Genomic DNA, 20681 nt, shown 5'->3' with positions numbered 1-20681 from the left:
CTCCCTGGAACTCGACGGCAGTGTTGCGAGAATCCGTAGTCGCTGGGTCCATTCTTGGTCGGATCCTTCTGTTATGCTGGTGAATGAGGACCCAAAAGTGACTTAATAGAAACAGAGTCTTTATTCCAGTCTTAAACAAAACACGATACTCCTGGATATTATCTTAGGTAAATCCAAAACAGGAAAACTGAAATCCTCTCGTCAGTAGAGAGGAACGACTGGAGACGCGACCACAGACTGCAGGTCGCTTCGGGAAGGCACAGGCCGTAGCTGACATAGACACCTGCTCACACGCAGCATCTGAAGAAGGCAAAAACACGACAGGGCGGAACAAGGGCACAGAACAGCAAACATCAAACAAGGATCCGACAAGGACAGAAGCGGAAAACAGAGGGAGAAATAGGGACTCTAATCAGAGGGCAAAATAGGGGACAGGTGTGAAAGAGTAAATGAGGTAGTTAGGAGAATGAGGAACAGCTGGGAGCAGGAACGGAACGATAGAGAGAGAGAGCGAGAGAGGGAAAGAAAGAGGGAAAGAACCTAATAAGACCAGCAGAGGGAAACGAATAGAAGGGAAGCACAGGGACAAGACATGATAATCAATGACAAAACATGACACAACTTGCAACACATCCTTTGTATCTACCTCTCCACATCTACGTACACACGTATCTACATACACACAGTTAATGTTCTGAAAAAAAATATATATATATACAGTTGAAGTCAGAAGTTTACATACACCTTAGACAAATACATTTAAACACAGTTTTTCACAATTCCTGACATTTAATCCTAGTAAAAATGCCCTGTCTTAGGTCAGTTAGGATCACCACTTTATTTTAAGAATGTGAAATGTCAGAATAATAGTAGAGAGAGTGATTTATTTCAGCTTGTATTTCTTTCATCACATTCCCAGTGGGTCGGAAGTTTACATACACTCAATTAGTATTTGGTAGCATTGACTTTAAATAGTTTAACTTGGGTCAAACGTTTCAGGTAGCCTTCCACAAGCTTCCCACAATAAATTGGGAGAATTTTGGCCCATTCCTCCTGACAGAGCTGGTGTAACTGAGTCAGGTTTGTAGGCCTCCTTGCTCGCACACACTTTTTCAGTTCTGCCCACAAATTTTCTATAGGATTGAGGTCAGGGCTTTGTGATGGCCACTCCAATACCTTGACTTGTTGTCCTTAAGGCATTTTGCCACAACTTTGGAAGTATGCTTGGGGTCATTGTCCATTTGGAAGACCCATTTGCGACCAAGCTTGAACTTCCTGACTGATGTCTTGAGATGTTGCTTCAATATATCCACACAATTTTCCTACCCCATGATGCCATCTATTTTGTGAAGTGCACCAGTCCCTCCTGCAGCAAAGCACCCCCACAACATGATGCTGCCACCCCTGTGCTTCACGTTTGGGATGGTGTTCTTCGGTTTGCAAGCTTCCCACTTGCCAAACAGTTATATTTTTGTTTCATCAGACCAGAGAATATTTCTTCAAAAAGTACGACCTTTGTCCCCATGTGTAGTTGCAAACCGTAGTCTGGCTTTTTTATGGCGGTTTTGGAGCAGTGGCTTCTTCTTTGCTGAGAGGCTTTTCAGGTTATGTCGATATAGGACTCGTTTTACTGTGGATATAGATACTTTTGTACCTGTTTCCTCCAGCATCTCCACAAGGTCCTTTGCTGTTGTTCTGGGATTGATTTGCACTTTTCGCACCGAAGTACGTTCATCTCTAGGAGACAGAACGCGTCTCCTTCCTGAGTGGTATGACGGCTGCGTGGTCCCATGGTGTTTATACTTGCGTACTATTGTTTGTACAGATCAACGTGGTACCTTCAGGCGTTTGGAAATTGCTACCCAGGGTGAACCAGACTTGTGGAGGTCTACAAATTTTTTCTGAGGTCTTGGCTGATTTCTTTAGATTTCCCCATGATGTCAAGCAAAGAGGCACTGAGTTTGAAGGTAGGCCTTGAAATATATCCACAAGTACACCGCCAATTGACTCAAATGATGTCAATTAGCCTATCAGAAGCTTCTAAAGCCATGACATAATTTTCTGGAATTTTCCAAGCTGTTTAAAGGCACAGTCAACTTAGTGTATGTAAACTTCTGACCTACTGGAATTGTGATACAGTGAGTTATAAGTGAAATAATCTGTCTGTAAACAATTGTTGGAAAAATTACTTGTGTCATGCACAAGTAGATGTCCTAACCAACTTGCCAAAACTTTAGTTTGTTAACAAGAAATGTGTGGAGTGGTTGAAAACCGAGTTTTAATGACTCCAACCTAAGTGTATGCAAAGTTCCGACTTCAACTGTACAGTCATGGCCAAAAGTTTTGAGAATGACACAAATATTAGTTACAACAAGGTTTGCTGCCTCAGTGTCTTTAGATATTTTTGTCAGATGTTACTATGGAATACTGAAGTATAATTACAAGCATTTCATAAGTGTCAAAGGCTTTTATTGACAATTACATAAAGTTGATGCAAAGACTCAATATTTGCAGTGTTGACCCTTCTTTTTCAAGACCTCTGCAATCTGCCCTGGCATGCTGTCAATTAACTTCTGGGCCACATCCTGACTGATGGCAGCCCATTCTTGCATAATCAATGCTTGGAGTTTGTCAGAATTTGTGGGTTTTTTTTTGTCCACCCGCCTCTTGAGGATTGACCACAAGTTCTCAATAGGATTAAGGTCTGGGGAGTTTCCTGGCCATGGACCCCAAATATCGATGTTTTGTTCCCCGAGCCACTTAGTTATCACTTTTGCCTTATGGCAAGGTGCTCCATAATGCTGGAAAAGGCATTGTTTGTCACCAAACTGTTCCTGGATGGTTGGGAGAAGTTGCTCTCGGAGGATATGTTGGTACCATTCTTTATTCATGGCGGTGTTCTTAGGCAAAATTGTGAGTGAGCCCACTCCCTTGGCTGAGAAGCAAACCCACACATGAATGGTCTCAGGATGCTTTACTGTTGGCATGACACCGGACTGATGGTAGCGCTCACCTTGTCTTTTCCTGACAAGCTTTTTTCAGGATGCCCCAAACAATCAGAAAAGGGATTCATCAGAGAAAATGACTTTACCTCAGTCCTCAGCAGTCCAATCCCTGTACCTTTTGCAGAATATCAGTCTGACCCTCATGTTTTTCCTGGAGAGAAGTGTCTTCTTTGCTGCCCTTCTTGACACCAGGCCATCCTCCAAAAGTATTCGCCTCACTGTGCGTGCAGATGCACTCACACATGCCTGCTGCCATTCTTGAGCAAGCTCTGTACTGGTGGTGCCCCGATCCCGCAGATGAATCAACTTTAGGAGACTGTCCTGGCGCTTGCTGGACTTTCTTGGGCGCCCTGAAGCCTTCTTCACAACAATTGAACCGCTCTCCTTGAAGTTCTTGATGATCCGATAAACGGTTGATTTAGGTGCAATCTTACTGGCAGCAATATCCTTACCTGTGAGGCCCTTTTTGTGCAAAGCAATGATGACGGCACGTGTTTCCTTGCAGGTAACCGTGGTTGACAGAGGAAGAACAATGATTCCAAGCACCACCCTCCTTTTGAAGCTTCCAGTCTGTTATTTGAACTCAATCAGCATGACAGAGTGATCTCCGGCCTTGTCCTCGTCAACACTCACACCTGTGTTAACGAGAGAATCACTGACATGATGTCAGCTGGTCCTTTTGTGGTAGGGCTGAAATGCAGTGGAAATGTTTTTTTGGGATTCAGTTAATTTGCATGGCAAAGAGGGACTTTGCAATTAATTGCAATTCATCTGATCACTCTTCATAACATTCTGGAGTATATGCAAACTGGCATCATACAAATTGAGGCAGCAGACTCTGTAAAAATGTATATTTGTGTCATTCTCAAAACTTTTGGCCACGACTGTATATATTGGTCATGGCTCCCGAGTGGTGCAGCGGTCTAAGGCACTGCATCTCAGTGCAAGAGGCATTACTACAGTCCCTGGTTCGAGTACAGGCTGTATCACATCTGACCGTGATTGGGAGTGCCATAGGGCGGTGTACAATTGGCCCAGGGTAAATCCGGGGTAGGCCGTGATTGTAAATAAGAATTTGTTCTTACCTGACTTGCCTAGTTAAATAAAGGTTAAATTTAAAAAACAACTGGCGGCAACCGCAGCGCAATCAATAGGAGGTGAACAGTGGCTGGTGCTGAAAATATAGCTAACATGCTGACCAGACCGGACACGTCGCGTGCGCGAGCGTCACAAAATAAATTTAGAAATCAATGTTATTCAATTATTGCACCCACACTGCTCGCGTCCGCCAAGGAGCGTCTGCGATGCCAAGGGCTAAAATAGAACTACTTTCTATTTCTGACGCAGATCGCGTTGGAAGTCCTGCCTCTCCCATCTCCTCATTGGTTATACCCACGTGGGTGATCGAAAGACGAGCTGTTTTGCCGGTTGTCATGGTAATACTATGAAAGTGTAGATGCGATCACTATATAAGTTCAAAGATGAAAAAGCCTGGAAGGAGGAGAGATGACTAGAAACGATTCGGTTGGCCCTTTTATGTGTGGATTAATTGTCGGAGTAGAGGACCTTGTGCATTTCAGGTAAAATAACAACTCAATGTTTATATCCCAGGACAAATTAGCTAGCAACAGCAAGCTAGCTAAATAGGACAAATTAGCTAGCAAATGCAAGCTAACTAGCTAAATTGCCATACATGTTTAATGCTTTTCGACCTGTACCCAAATTAATGTAATTGTTTCAGAGTTTGTTTTGATATTTTAACCTGCGTGTCGTGATCGCGTTTGGTGTAGGGGGACAAAATACATTTATGTACGATGGCGCACGTGCGCAGCCGGTTTGGGTTCAGTGTAACTTGTTATGCAAGTGTTGCACACCAACAGATGGAGAAAACCTACACCAGTCGAGCTATTCATTTCAACAATAATCTTCATTTTAATTTGACTTTACAAACAACAAGAGGGCTTAATTGGAGTCTATTTCTTCGGAGCCTAGACCTATACAACATAACTTAACTGGCTGAGGTAGGCTATGAGGCTGAACAGCCTAATTTTTTTATTAGGCCTACTTACAATTGCAACTGGTCAAAAATGTAGCATCCTACATAAAACAATCATTTAAAGAAAAAAAGTCGGCACGTTCGAACTAAAACATGGTAACTAATAATGAAAAGCGCACATTTGTAAATCCCTAACTCAAAGTAATTGGACAGGTAGATACAAATTATTTGTGACATTGTGGTTACAATAAAGAATGTAAACAAGATGCTGTGTTTTTATTTACAGTAGTGATGGACAACTGGAGGCATTTTGAAAACAGGTTTTCAAACACTTGTTTTTCACAAGTCTACTGTAGTATTGTAGCAGGTGTAGCCCATCATACAAATGTTTCCTATTAGCAGAACAATATACTTTTTTATAGCCCGGCTACTGTAGTGAAAATCCTTTAACTTGCAATGTATTCGATGCTAAAGTACTCTAAAGTGTTACATTTCTAACTCAAAACAGCAGTACAGTATTTCTTCATCAACATCTTTATGCTTTCGTTAATAAAATAACGAGAAAAAATACATTCAAATGCGGATGTTTATTTAAACTACATTTTATTGTTGTATTGTCAATTTCTCTAGCCAAAACATCTTGATGGCCTTGACCAGTTCATCTTTGCTTGTCGGCTTGGCAGAGTTATGGATGAATGTGTTCAGTTGATGCCAAACAAGTTTGATCGGGTTTAAATCAGGAGACCTACATGTAGAGCTGAACAAAAATATTTTTAGATATACTGTAGGCCTACCGTAGGTGTTGTAGGTCTTTTTTTAATTATTTTTTATTTAACCTTTATTTTACTACATAAAGGTCTACTTACTCTGCTGGCGTCTTGACCCAGTTTATGCCATCATTTGCAATGCAAACCCGGACGGCAGTGTGTTTTGGGTCATTGCCTGCTTTTGGAGAAGAAAAAATACATTTAGCCTAACAGTCAACATTAGGTACAATAATAGAAATATACATGTAAATAGGCCTAAACGTAACAAAATATTGCTATAATCCTACCTTGAAAGAAATGATGTGGTCCCAGAAAAACCTCTCTGACATAGGGTCCAGCATATCTCTTGATGATTTCTTCCTCAAAGAAATCTCGAGCCATGATACCTGAAAAAGGAGGCAAGAGTGAATTATTGTGGAACACATAACAGTTCAAGAGGTGGAGGCTACAATATTTTATGTACCTTTTGCTTTGTAAATAGCCAAACTTACCATAAAAAAATCTAATATGGGCCTCATCCCTGGCGAGAAATTGCCCCCAACACATGGAGTTTGAGCGGATGCTTGGGACTCGGCTTGCTTGATCTTCTTCCTTTTTTTCTGTAGCAATTTTGAGTAAATTGCTCAAGGGCCACGGTTGATTCGTCTGTGAAGATGACGTCATTGAATGTCTCGCCAGCTTTGATCCATGCCTGGGCCTGCATGACACAAAGTTCTTTGTTTGTAAGAGGAATGAGTACTTGAGGTCACCGAGAAAGTCTGGACATGGCCTACTCTCCCTTATGTAAGGAATTAGACAATTTCCCATGTTTACTACAGTATGTAGTGTAGGCTATGTTTACTTGTCAGACTGCACAGTAGCCTAATAAACAATTGCAGGTGGCTTATATCTTCTAAATGCTTTAAATGCTTTATTATCCAAATGTAAAAGCATATACTGTACAGTACTGTATTTCTTCATCAGCATCTTTATGCTTTCGTTAATAAAATAATGATACAAATACTCTTTCAAAATGCTGATGTTTATTTAGTTATGGACCCATAACAAATTACTATGGGAATAAATATCACTGAATTACAGAAATATTGGAACAAAGTTGTCTAATGAAGGTAAACAAATTGTTGCTTACTGGAAAATACTCTTTCAAACACACGGTCACGTTGTACATTATGGCTATTAGCAGGGCTATATTTTGGCCTTTATAAACATTAATTTGATCTTTATTCAGATTACAATACTCACTATCATTTTTTTGAAAACGAAATAATCTCCAAAATATCGTTATATATGGCCTTCCCGCTGTGGACGTCTATTTCAGCATCGTTTCGCGCTGCTCTGAGACAAGCTTGGAGAAACGAAAATGTTCAATTATATTCCATGATATTCTTAAGATATATGTGTTGACTAAATATAAGCAAGTGATGTCTGCTAAATAATCAAGTTAGGTTTCTCTGGAAATAAATAATTCTAAATAACAAACTGGCTTTATTTACAAATTGGTGAGAATGTCCTATGTTCAAGAATTGCCTTTTTCTCGCTCACTCTAGGTTAAATGAAAACGAAATCTCCAAAATATCGTTACTTTTTAAACAAAGCGAATGTTATTATTATAAATTAATTTAGAATTATATAAAAGCCCCTTAGATATTCATTTAGAATCCTCGGCGGAGAGCAACGTCATTGATTTATTTTTATTTTTAGATGTACTGTAGACCTACCATAGGCTAAATGAGTCTCATTAGTGTTGAGTAATGTGCTGTTAAAAGTGGTGTAGGTCTTATTTATTTAAAGAGCATATTGAAGTTAGAAGCAATAAGATTTGAAGCAAAAGCCTACAACTATTTTAGCACCGTTTCGCGCTGCTCTGAGACAAGCATGGGGACTGGTCTTGATAAATCAATGAGATTTTTATTTTCACTTAATCTCCGTTTGGGTAATGGTTAGACTAGAATTAAAAAATTACAGAAATGTTAAGCTCTTAGTGTAACCTTTATTTAATTAGGCAAGCCAGTTAAGAACAAATTCTTATTTACAAGGACAGCCTACTCCTTCCTCCCCATCGGGGAATTGAACCCCGGTTTCCTGCGTGCCCTGCCCGCACGACACAGGGATTCTTTAGCTAAATAGCTCAGTACTGTACTGCTGACCATTACGTTGTACAGCACCATATTTTCCATTCCATCCTAACTGGAACCTAGAGGGTTTTTCGTTTTTCTTGGAATAGAAACACCATAATAATAATCAAATTAATTAAGGAAGTACCAGTCAAAAGTTTGGACACACCTACTCATTCCAGGATTTTTCTTTATTTTTTTACTATTTTCTACATTGTAGAATAATAGTGAAGACATCACAACTATGAAATAACACATATGGAATTAGTTAAGAACAAATTCTTATTTACAAGGACAGCCTACTCCTTCCTCCGCATCGGGGAATTTAATCCTGGTCTCCCGCGTGCCCTAATTCTCTAATACAGACATGGCCTGCTCTCCCTTATGTAAGGAATTAGGCACTTTCCCATGTTTACTACATTATGTATTGTAGGCTATGTTTACTTGTCAGAGTGCACAGTTACCTAATAAACAAATGCAGGTGGATTATATCTTCAAAATGCTTTATTATCCAAATGTAAAAGCATAACGAATTACTATAGGAATAAATATCACTGATTTACAGAAATATTGGAACAAAGTTGTCTAATGAAGGCAAAACATGTAGAATCCTCTAATCCTCTTATGCTGTAGCCTACTCCGGACCTTCACATTGTTCAGCGCCATATTTTCCATTCCATCCCAATGGAAACCCTGAGAGTTTTGTTTTTCGTTTTTCTCGGAATAGAATTTCTTTAATAAAATGAATTAAGCCAAATTTCTTAAAATCAATCCCATATACTATGTTATTACAAAAAAGGGTTGAAATTCTCTGGTAATGCCAATATGGAAGACTATCAAATGCTTCTCCAAGTTGCCCTCTGGTGGTCAAACTACCACTAAATCGCATTAACAGAAAAATGGCTGACAATTAAATAACGTGCCACAGACTGCTGCAGCAGCCCACAACTTTTAAAGGAGGAATCACTGTATACAGAATATAGCACTATTTGGTAAAATACCAAGTCCATATTATGGCAAGAACATCTCAAATAAGCAAAGAGAAACGACAGTCCATCATTACTTTAAGACATGAAGGTCAGTCAATGTGGAACATTTCAAGAACTTCGAAAGTTTCAAGTGTAGTTACAAAAACCATCAAGCACTATAATGAAACTGGCTCTCATGAGGACCGCCACTGGAAAAGAAGAACCAGAGTTACCTCTGCTGCAGAGGATAAGTTCATTAGAATTACCAGCCTCAGAAATTGCAGCCCAAATAAATACTTCACAGAGTTCAAGTAACAGACACATCTCAACATCAACTGTTCAGAGAAGACTGTGTGAATCAGGCCTTCATGGTTGAATTGCTGCAAAGAAACCAATACTAAAGGACACCAATAATAAGAAGAGAATTGCTTGGGCCAAGAAACACGAGAAATGGACATTAGACCGGTGGAAATCTGTCCTTTGGTCTGATATGTCCAAATGTTTTATTTTTTGTTCTCTTTGTGAGACGAAGAGTGGGTGAACGGATGATCTCCGCATGTGTGGTTCCCACCTAGAAGCAAGGAGGAGGAGGTGTGATGGTGTGGGTGTGCTTTGCTAGTGACACTGTCAGTGATTTATTTAGGATTCAAGGCACACTTAACCAGCATGGCTACCACAGCATTCTGCAGCGATACGCCTTTCCATCTGGTTTGAGCTTAGTGAGACTATCATTTGTTTTTCAACAGGAGAATGACCCAAAACACAACTCCAGGCTGTGTAAGGGCTATTTGACCAAGATGGAGAGTGATGGAGTACGGCATCAGATGACCTGGCCTCCACAATCACCCGGTCTCAACCCAAATGAGATGGTTTGGGAAAAATTGGACCGCAGAGTGAAGAAAAAACCGCCAAAAAGTGCTCAGCATATGTGGGAACTCCTTCAAGACTGTTAAAGCATTCCAGGTGAAGCTGGTTGAGAGAATGCCAATAGTGTGCAAAGCTGTCAAGACAAATTCCACTTTGTAGAATCTAAAATCTAAATTATATTTTGATTTATTTAACACTGTTTTGGTTACTACATGACTCCATATGTGTTATTTCATAGTTTTGATGCCTTCACTATTACTCTACAATGTAGAACATAGTAAAAAAAAGAAAAACCCTTGAATGAGTAGGTGTGTCCAAGCTTTGACTGGTACTATATATAGTGGGGAGAACAAGTATTTGATACACTGCCGATTTTTCAGGTTTTCCTACTTACAAAGCATGTAGAGGTCTGTAGGTACACTTCAACTGTGAGAGACGGAATCTAAAAAAAAAATCCAGAAAATCACATTGTATGATTTTTAAGTAATTCATTTGCATTTTATTGCACTGTATATATAGATAGATATCGAGAGAGATTTTCTTCCCTTTATTAGTGTCTGAAAAAAGCCTTTGTTTTCTGAAACAGTCAAATTACGTAAGCTCTATACACAGAAACTCTTGCTTATCACTATATTCTCTTGATCTCAAAAGAAGGGGAAAAGGGTGAAGTTGATATTGTTGTTGGAAGAATTCATGGAAGTTATACCCCCCCTCCTTCTGCTTCCCTCTCTCACCAGCCATCTGTGGGGGAGAGGTGAACAGGGACAATGGCCAGATCCAGTCACCCAACTACCCTGACGACTACCGACCCAACAAAGTGTGCGTGTGGAAGGTCACAGTAGCACAGGATTTCCATGTGGGCCTCTCCTTCCAGTCATTTGAGGTAAAGGCTGTGAGGCGGGAAGTGGAATGTAATTTTCACTCAATCCTGTACGAGACACCCAGACACTGCTGAGCAGGAGGAATAATCAGCATTCAATCTGGGATGACAGCAGCCCATGCAGCACATCCTCTTACTGCCAATCGTATAGTCCAGACACTTGGAGATGTAGGATGTGATGGTGTAGGATGTGATGGAGACTTCTTCTTCATCACTTACAGGAGGATACTGCTAAGTCGAAATAATCATATTTAAAACCGACATAGCAGAGATGTGAATTTGTAGGACAGTTGGGCATCCTGTGTCAACATCCTCCCCAATGTTCCTTGCCTTATCTCTACCATAGATTGAGAGGCATGACAGCTGTGCCTATGACTACCTGGAAGTGAGAGATGGGAACTCAGAGAGCAGTCCACTGCTGGGCCACTTCTGTGGCCATGACAAACCAGACGACATCAAGACCAGCTCCAACCAGCTTTGGATGAAATTTGTGTCTGATGGATCAGTGAACAAGGCTGGATTTGCTGCCACCTTCTTCAAAGGTCAGATGTCAAGAATAGTGTCCATCCGTGATTAATGTTTATGATGACACAGGATTGGGTAATATTTTGCACAAAAATCCTTTGTAAAATGTGGTACCAGGAAAGAATATGTGTGGTAATATAGGAGTTCACGTTCACATCTGTGCAGTCATCTTCTGATTATTAAACTGTATCCCAGGCCTTCACATTTATATTAACATTGACTTGACAAATTGCTGTTACATTTTGGGCTGCATCATTATTATTTTGAAAATGTTCCAAGGTATGCTACTTGTTATTCCTTCATGGGATGCCATGACCTTTGGGTGAGATGAAGTATATAAATGGAGTATATGATGAACTCTTTATTTCTGTGGACTGAAAATATAAAGGGAAGGATGTAGAATTTATGGTTTCCTAGAATGCTTTGCTAAATGTTCTCGTTCTTCTTTCATCATGGCATATTACAACAACGTCTGTACTTGGAAGAGGTCGACTATGATGAACATACAAAGGGAGGGAAGTGGAAGTAGTTATACAATGTGCAGTAGAACTGATGGTTCCTTTCTTCTTCTTAATTGCATATCACAACGGCGTCTGTGGGTGGTAGAGATGGACGAGTGTTGTAAGCCTGATAATGGGCGCTGTGAGCAGCGCTGTGTGAATACCCTGGGCAGCTACCGATGTGCCTGTGACCCTGGCTTTGAGCTCGCCTCAGACAGACGCAGCTGTGAGGGTGAGTGCAGGGGGTTATTACTTATCCATCTCCTGAAAACACCAATGTAGAATGAATCACACAACTTCACCATCCCACTCACTGGACAGTCTCAAGGTAACAGACAACTCAATCCACAGTCTCACATCACAAAATATTCATCTTTGCTATTGTCATAATTGATTAATGAGCTTCTCAGGAGAAAAATATCCCAATATTGACACTAGTGTAGCTGAGAAGCACTCATCAGTCCCTGTCTTCTAACTAAATGTTGATATTCTTTATCACTTGGACATCAATGTGCCAGATGCTTACTGTGGAGCATAAGTCATCGTTGGAGGATGGAGAAATTGTGCCCATTGTATGCAGAATAGTGCATAGTACTGTATGTCTTCATCCTCTGTAGGCTACATTTTTATACTCAGTGTCTTCTGCCACCTCAACAATGGTTTAATCATCCTTTATCGGAGGAAAGTGTGTTTTTATTACAGTCAGACCACTTCATCACTGGTCTATTAAGAACAAGGAGCCGCTAAATGCATTTTGAACAAGCTAGGATACATGCAAAGAGTCTTTTCACACATTTCAGAGCAACAAGACCTGTACATTTTGAAAAGCACTCCATCAAGCTTTAATGGGCATCTGAGCCCATATGGAAAAGTTATGTATGGCAAAAAAGGTATATGTATATTACTTATGTTTTATGGGCATATATGGTGGAAACATATATGCCAATATATGCTTATTTATATATCCACACATAAGTACATATACAGTGCCTTCGGAAAGTATTCAGACCCCTTGACTTTTTCCACATTTTGTTACATTACAGCCTTATTCTAAAATGGTTTAAGTTAAACATTTTCCTCAGCAATCTACACACAATACCCAATAATGACAAAGTGAAAACAGGTTTTTATAATTTTTTGCAAATGTGTTACAAAAAAAAGAAAAAATGTATTTACATAAGTATTCAGACCCTTTGCTATGAGACTTGAAATTGAGCTCAGGTGCATCCTGTTTCCATTGATCATCCTTGAGATGTTTCTACAACTTGATTGGAGTCCACCTGTGGTAAATTAAATTGATTGGACATGATCTGGAAAGGCACACACCTGTCTATATAAGGTCCCACAGTTGACAGTGCATGTCAGAGCAAAAACCAAGCCATGAGGTCGAAGAAATTGTCCGTAGAGCTCCGAGGCACAGATCTGGGGAAGGGTACCAAAAAATGTCTGCAGCATTGAAGGTCCCCAAGACTACAGTGGCCTCCATCATTCTTAAATGGAAGAAGTTTGGAATCACCAAGACTCTTCCTAGAGCTGGCCTCCCGGCCAAACTGAGCAATCGGGGAGAAGGGCCTTGGTCAGGGAGGTGACCAAGAACCCAATGGTCACTCTGACAAAGCTCTAGAGTTCCTCTGTGGAGATGGGATAACCTTCTTGAAGGACAACCATCTCTACAGCATTCCACCAATCAGGCCTTTATGGTAGTGGTCAGATGGTAGCCCCTTCTCAGTAAAAGGCACGCTCAGAGTTTTCCAAAAGGCACCTAAAGACTCTCACACCATGAGAAACAAGATTCTCCGGTCTGATGAAACCAATAATAAACTCTTTGGTCTGAATGCCAAGCGTCATGTCTGGAGGAAACCTGGCACCATCCTTACGGTGAAGCATGGTGGTGGCAGCATCATGCTGCGGGGATGTTTTTCAGCGGCAGGAACTGGGAGACTAGTCACGATCGAGGCAAAGATAAATTGAGCAAAGTACAGATATCATTGATGAAACCTGCTCAGGACCTCAGACTGGGGTGAAGTTTCACCTTCCAACAGGACAACGACCCTAAGCACACAGCCAAGACAACGCAGGAGTGGGACAAGTCTCTGAATACCATTGAGTGGCCCAGCCAGATCCCAGACTTGAAACAGATCGAACATCTCTGGAGAGACCTGAAAATAGCTGTGCAGAAACACTCCCCATCCAACCTTACAGAGCTTGAGAGGATCTGCAGAGAGGAATGAGAGAAACTCCCCAAAGACAGGTGTGCCAAGCTTGTAGCATCATATCCAAGAAGACTTGAGGCTGTAATCGCTGCCAAAGGTGCTTCAACAAAGTACTGAGTAAAGGGTCTGAATACTTATGTAAATGTGATTTTTCAGTTTTCTAAAAACCTGTTGTTGCTATGTCATTATGGGGTATTGTGGTTAGATTGATAAGGAAAATAAATATTTGTATCAATTTTAGAACAAGGTTGTAACGTAACAATATGTGTAAAAAGTGAAGGGGTCTGAATACTTTCTGAATGCACTGTAAGTACATATGTCACATAAGTTGAAATACAGTATACAATAATTGCCATTTTCATAAATCTGACATTGCCTTGACTGGTACTGTATTTGCATGTATGTATAATACTTATAAGTTCATATGTGTGACACATGTAGTATTCAAATTGTTATTACATATATGTCACAATACATGTTAACAATATGTGTTAATATGTTACGGGAGCATTATTTCAGTGATATTTTTAGTCATGGTAATAAAACATTAGAACAAACGACACAAAACACAAACGTAATTTAATCCTATAAATGTTTTTCTCACATCGCTTCTCAATTCAGCTATTTTACAGTTTTAAGCTGTTCACACTTGTCCCTTTGTTGCACCTGGGAAACGCTTCATGGCAGCATCTGTGGGAGGAAAGAAACAAATAGAAGATAAAGAGCACAGAACAGCTAGGCGTTGGGTTTGGGGTCATAGAATGCAATAAAAAAATATTAAAAAGGAAAAAAACAATGTGAAAAGCGTATCAGATTCAAATCAAATTTTCAAATCAAATGTATTTATATAGCCCTTCTTACGTCAGCTGATATCTCAAAGTGCTGAACAGAAACCCAGCCTAAAACCCCAAACAGCAAGCAATGCAGGTGTAGAAGCACGGTGACTAGGAAAAACTCCCTAGAAAGGCCAAAATCTAGGAAGAAACCTACAGGAACCAGGCTATGAGGGGTGGCCTGTCCTCTTCTGGCTGTGCTGGGTGGAGATTATAACAGAACATGGCCAAGATGTTCAAATGTTCATAAATGACCAGCATGGTCAAATAATAGTAATCACAGTGAACAGGTCAGGGTTCCATAGCCGCAGGCAGAACAGTTGAAACTGGAGCAGCAGCACGGCCAGGTGGACTGGGGACAACAAGGAGTCATCATTCCAGGTAGTCTTGAGGCATGGTACTAGGGCTCAGGTCCTCCTCCGAGAGAGAGAAAGAAAGAGAGAATTAGAGAGAGCATTCTTAAATTCACACAGGACACCGGATAAGACGGGAGAAATACTCCAGATATAACAGACTGACCATAGCCCCCGACACATAAACTACTGCAGCATAAATACTGGAGGCTGAGACAGGAGGGGTCAGGAGACACTGTGGCCCCATCCGATGATACCCCCAGACAGGGCCAAACAGGCAGGATATAACCCCACCCACTTTGCCAAAGCACAGCCCCCACACCACTAGAGGGATATCTTCAACCACCAACTTACCATCCTGAGACAAGGCCGAGTATAGCCCACAAAGATCTCCGCCACGGCACAACCCAAGGGGGGGCGCCAACCCAGACAGGAAGACCACGTCAGCGACTCAACCCACTCAAGTGACGCACCCCTCCTAGGGACGGCATGGAAGAGCACCAGTAAGCCAGTGACTCAGCCCCTGTAATAGGGTTAGAGGCAGAGAATCCCAGTGGAGAGAGGGGAACCGGCCAGGCAGAGACAGCAAGGGCGGTTCGTTGCTCCAGAGCCTTTCCGTTCACCTTCACACTCCTGGGCCAGACTACACTCAATCATAGGCCAGACTACACTCAATCAATTTAAATATCATGACAATACCAGCACACTGTCAAATGCTCATTTGCAATCGATTAACAAAAACCTACTTACCAATTATTGCGGCCACTTTTTCAGGATCCAATCTGTCTTTTTTCTCCCCATCTTCTCCCCTTTTAGCTTTGCCACCTAGAATTCTTCAAATAGTTCAATGTGTCATAAAAAATTATCCAAAGTCATAATGACGCAGCCAGATATTTAAATTTGAGTTAGGTCAGAATATAATGACTCTGTCTTATCTGTACAATGTCACAAATGACACATACATAGACTGTACCACAACCATTGCCGCTTAGAATTAGAATGAGCAGAACGGACATTCCCAACTGAAACGGTGTTGGTTTGGGTGAACAGCAAGTAGCCTATTTTCACAGGCGATGGATCTCCGACACAACGCCTGTTATCCTTATGGGCATTCTGAGATGGAGATCCCCCAAAAATTACACATTGTGATTTGATCTTCAAACTTGGAGAAAAAAATGAATAAAAATAATCCATCTGCAAAACATTAATAATTCAGTCAGATGCTGTAGACTAGAAAGTACTATAAGTACAGTAACATAATATATCCTCTGTATTTAATATAGTCATACTAGCTAATACATTGACTTGTAGCCCTTTTTTATATTTTAAACTACATGAACCATACTCAATATTGAGCCAGCTAACGTTAGCCACTAATTTAATAGCAACCCTATAGGCTTGACAGGCTAGGGTTAACACAGTTAGCTTTGTGTTAGGTTATACAGTTTTTCTAAAACAAAATACAGAAGAAATGGTTGAAATGGTTAGTTGTCACAGGCGTCTTCTAGTGTTGTTGAGGGGAGGGGCCCAAAATAAAAGTGGATTACAACCACATACAGTCATTGATTACAACAACAATATGTAAACCATGTTTTATAAATACAATGTGATTCCATAACCCTATAGGCAGCCAAAACTTTAGGGTACGAAAATAAACATTCATAGGTTTTTGTGCATTTTAAAAACTTGTGCAGTACCAGTCAAAAGTTCTACCTATTCAAGGTTTTTATTTTATTTTACTATTTTCTAGATGGTAGAATAATAGTGAAGACATCAAAACTATAAAATAACACATATGGAATCATGTGTAACCAAAAAAGTGTTAACCCTTTGACCCGTACGATCTCGTGTTTGTGATCACTGTTGAGTGGTCCCTGTAGCGTTCGATCACAAATATGTGATTGGAACAGTAGCAACACAGCGTATGAGGCAACAAATGTGTCTAAACAGCATTGTTGTCTGAAAAGCATCTAAACAATGTTTTGTGCTGATGGGAAATAAAGGTCTTCACAACTTTATTCTTCAATTTCAAATTTTATTGTAAAAGATAAATGCGAACTTCATCCATACATCACACGGAACACATCCACAGCAAAACTCATTACATAAACCAGTCTAAATAACAGGTTGCACTGACAAAAAAACTAAACGTAAGTTAGACACCTAACACTGGACTTGTTTACAATGTACCACATCTCTGGTGAGCACAAGGGAGAAATGTAATATTGTTTAGAAAAGAGATGCGTGTCAGCTAGGCTAACAACATCTATATTCTTTATGATGGCAGCCATGTTTGTTTATGTTTGACTTGTTGAAAACTACCTAATCCCAGAATGCCATTCACTATAAGACACAAAAAAACAACGTCAAAGATGGCTGTGCCCATTGTCTGGAAAAATATGAATTTAGTTTAGCCACATTTCAGCATATTACAAATCTTCTATGTACTTGTTACAGTGTATACAAGAACCGGAGCACATGACTTGACAAGTCGTTTACTGTTTTTGACAAATCACAACACAAGTAAAATGTTATCACCTCACAGATCATCACACCAAATACAAGCCTACCGCCTAGCCTAATCGTATCACAAAAGCTAAACAGGGATGAAACCATTTTAGTGGGATTTGTGGGGGGGTTCATTTCATTTGAGGCGTTTTTTCAAATCCATGGGGGTAGAAATGGGGAAGGTATTGTGGGGGGATATGATGCAGGAAATATTACTATAATGGGGGATTAATCAATAAATTGGGGGCAAACACAGGATAAGTTTATATGCTAAATAGAAATAAACCCCTTAAGGGGGTCTGAGCTGGCAACATTACAATCTGATGGTGCGTTCAAAACTACTGGGAACTCGTAAATCTCTGACTTCCGACATCACTGCGTTCAAGACAACTGGGAACTTTGAAAAAAACAAGCTCCGACCGGGATTTTCTCTCTGGATTCCAACTCGGGAACTCGGGCCTCTTTCTAGAGCTCCGACTTTCCGACCTGTAGATCACTGATGTCATGGTTTGACCTAGTATTTTTTTAGTTCCCAGTTGTCTTGAAAGCACCATAAGTCATTCGAGTGAACTATCCCTTGTTATAACATCTTTGGTCTGACAGATGCTTACGTGAAAACCAGAATGCATTGTATGATGTCAACAAAATGGCGCCACACATAGCCAGCAAATAGCTTAGCATTAGCACATCATAATCAGTACAACCTTCAAAAAAGTATTATACACACATCGTATGTGTCCATTACAATCTATGCAAGAATCGGAAAGCATGATTTGTCAGCAGTACTTGAAAACATGATTAAACCGTTAATTCAATTATGATCCATACATACAAATGGTGTGCTACAGTAGAAACGACAACACGATATACAGAAAATAATCCACTTACTTTGATAGGAACGCATACATGTCCAAAGTTTGTAAGGAAAACAATGAAGGCAATTCAGGTGCCAGCCAGATAATGTGCTGGGGGGAAAAGTTTGTGCAAGGCCTGTTCTGACTAGAGATGCATAATGTCTTCATACTTGATCTGGGGAAACACTGGGGAATTGGTTGGGCTCTTGTTGAAAAGAGAAGTTTGTCCCCGGCTCAGTAAAGCCTCAAACATGTGAATTAATGAGGAGGTGGAACAAACCTCAATTCAAATTGTTGTTAGAAAATAAAACTTAATTTAAAATTGACTAGTTTAAACATAGCCTATAGATAATTAGCAGGCAACGTACCTTGGTTTGAGGGCAGTGTGGGTTCACTGTCCTGTCGTGTAACAATCACATTTTGGAACAGTGACTACATTCTGACATCACACGCATTAAAAAACTCACGCTGGGCGACTGTTAGAGGTATTTGTAACTCACGCGTTAAATAACATATTTTAGATTTTAGATTCTTGAAAGTAGCCACCCTTTGCCATGATGACAGCACACTCTTGGCATTCTCTCAACCAGCTTCCTGAGGTAGTCACCTGGAATGCATTTCAATTAACAGGTGTGCCTTTTTAAAGGTTAATTTGTGGAATTTCTTTCCTTCTTAATGCGTTTGAGCCAAACAGTCCTGTTTTGACAAGGTAGGGGTGGTATACAGAAGATTGCCCTATTTGGTAAAAGACCAAGTCCATATTATGGCAAGAACAGCTCAAATAAGCAAAGAGAAATTACAGTCCATCATTACTTTAAGACATGAAGGTCAGTCAATTTGGAACATTTCAAGAACTTTAAAAGTTTCTTCAAGTGCAGTTGCAAAAACTATCAAGTGTTATGATGAAACTGGCTCTCATGAGGACTGCCACAGGAAAGGAAGACCCAGAGTTACCTCTGCTGCAGAGGATAAGTTCATTAGAGTTACCAACCTGAGATATTGCAGCCCAAATAAATACTTCACAGAGTTCAAGTAACAGACACATCTCAACATCAACTGTTCAGAGGAGACTGTGTGAATCAGCTCTTCATGGTTGAATTGCTCCAAGAAACCACTACTAAAGGACACCAATAAGAAGAAGAGACTTGCTTGGGCCAAGAAACACGAGCCATGGACAGTAGACCGGTGGAAATCTGACCTTTGGTCTGATGAGTCCAAATTTGAGATTTTGAGTGTCTTTGTGAGATGCAGAGTAGGTGAACGGATGATCTCCGCATGTGTGGTTCCCATTGTGAAGTATGGGGGAGATGGTGTGGGGGTGCTTTGCTGTTGACACTGTCAGTGATTTATTTAGAATTCAAGGCACACTTAACCAGCATGGCTACCACAGCATTCGGCAGCGATACGCCTTCCCATCTGGTTTGTCCCACTATCATTTGTTTTTCAACAGGACAATGACCCAACACACCTCCAGGCTGTGTAAGGGCTATTTGACCAAGAAGGAGAGTGATGGGGTGCTGCATCAGATGACTTGGCCTCCACAATCACCCGACCTCAACCCAATTGAGATGGTTTGGGATGAGTTGGACCGCAGAGTGAAGGAAAAGCAGCCAACAAGTGCTCAGCATATGTGGGAACTCCTTCAAGACTGTTGTTAAAGCATTCCAGGTGAAGCTGGTTGAGAAACTGCCAAGAGTGTGCAAAGCTGTCATCAAGGCATAGAGTGGCTACTGTACTTTGAAGAATCTAAAATATATTTTGGTTACTGCACAATTCCATATGTGTTATTTCATAGTTTTGATGTCTTCACTATTATTCTACAATGTAGAAAATAGTAAAAAAAAAAGAAAAACCCTTGAATGAGTAGGTGTGTCCAAACGTTTGGCCATATATTACTTTTCCATATGGGAGGTTACATTAGTTGGTGTGTTTTACCCTCTTTTGCATTAAGAGGACATTGCACTTTGTGTTGTATAAACCTGTCACTTTCTTTTTTATTTCCTACTGCCACTCGAAATGTGGTTATTCTTAATTTCTGTACTTAGTGGATGCTTATTTCATTTTTTAGAGCTTTGATTCAAACCATGGAACATATTTCATAACAGGACTACATAGGTAGGACCTGACTTTCTTATTTGCTTAATTAATGTTGCAATTTGAAACCTAGGGAGTAGTGTCACATTCACGTGCGTCATACTTTATTGAACTGTGAACAAGCTCCACCTTCCCTAAACTATAACTGTTATGTGGTTTGAGTTGTGTTGCCTCGTGGCCACGTGTCCGCCCCTAATGTCAGCT

At 40.4% G+C, this 20681-nt stretch overlaps 1 protein-coding gene across 4 annotated transcripts in view; it reads left to right on the top strand.

Moving 5' to 3' along the window:
- LOC139535897 (bone morphogenetic protein 1-like) overlaps positions 1-20681 on the top strand; it is a 69473-nt gene that overhangs the window by 43050 nt on the left and 5742 nt on the right. For all 4 annotated transcript variants that reach the window (XM_071335783.1, XM_071335794.1, XM_071335805.1 and 1 more), the window contains 3 exons: positions 10455-10600; positions 10944-11139; positions 11729-11854. In XM_071335783.1, coding sequence (XP_071191884.1) covers positions 10455-10600; positions 10944-11139; positions 11729-11854 — 468 coding nt within the window. The remainder of the gene's footprint in view (positions 1-10454; positions 10601-10943; positions 11140-11728; positions 11855-20681) is intronic.

The sequence above is a fragment of the Salvelinus alpinus genome, chromosome 1 (assembly GCF_045679555.1).
Source record: "Salvelinus alpinus chromosome 1, SLU_Salpinus.1, whole genome shotgun sequence".
NCBI classification, from domain to species: domain Eukaryota; kingdom Metazoa; phylum Chordata; class Actinopteri; order Salmoniformes; family Salmonidae; genus Salvelinus; species Salvelinus alpinus.
The sequence above is the reverse complement of the archived record's forward strand: the minus strand, read 5'-3'. Positions and strand labels throughout refer to the sequence as shown.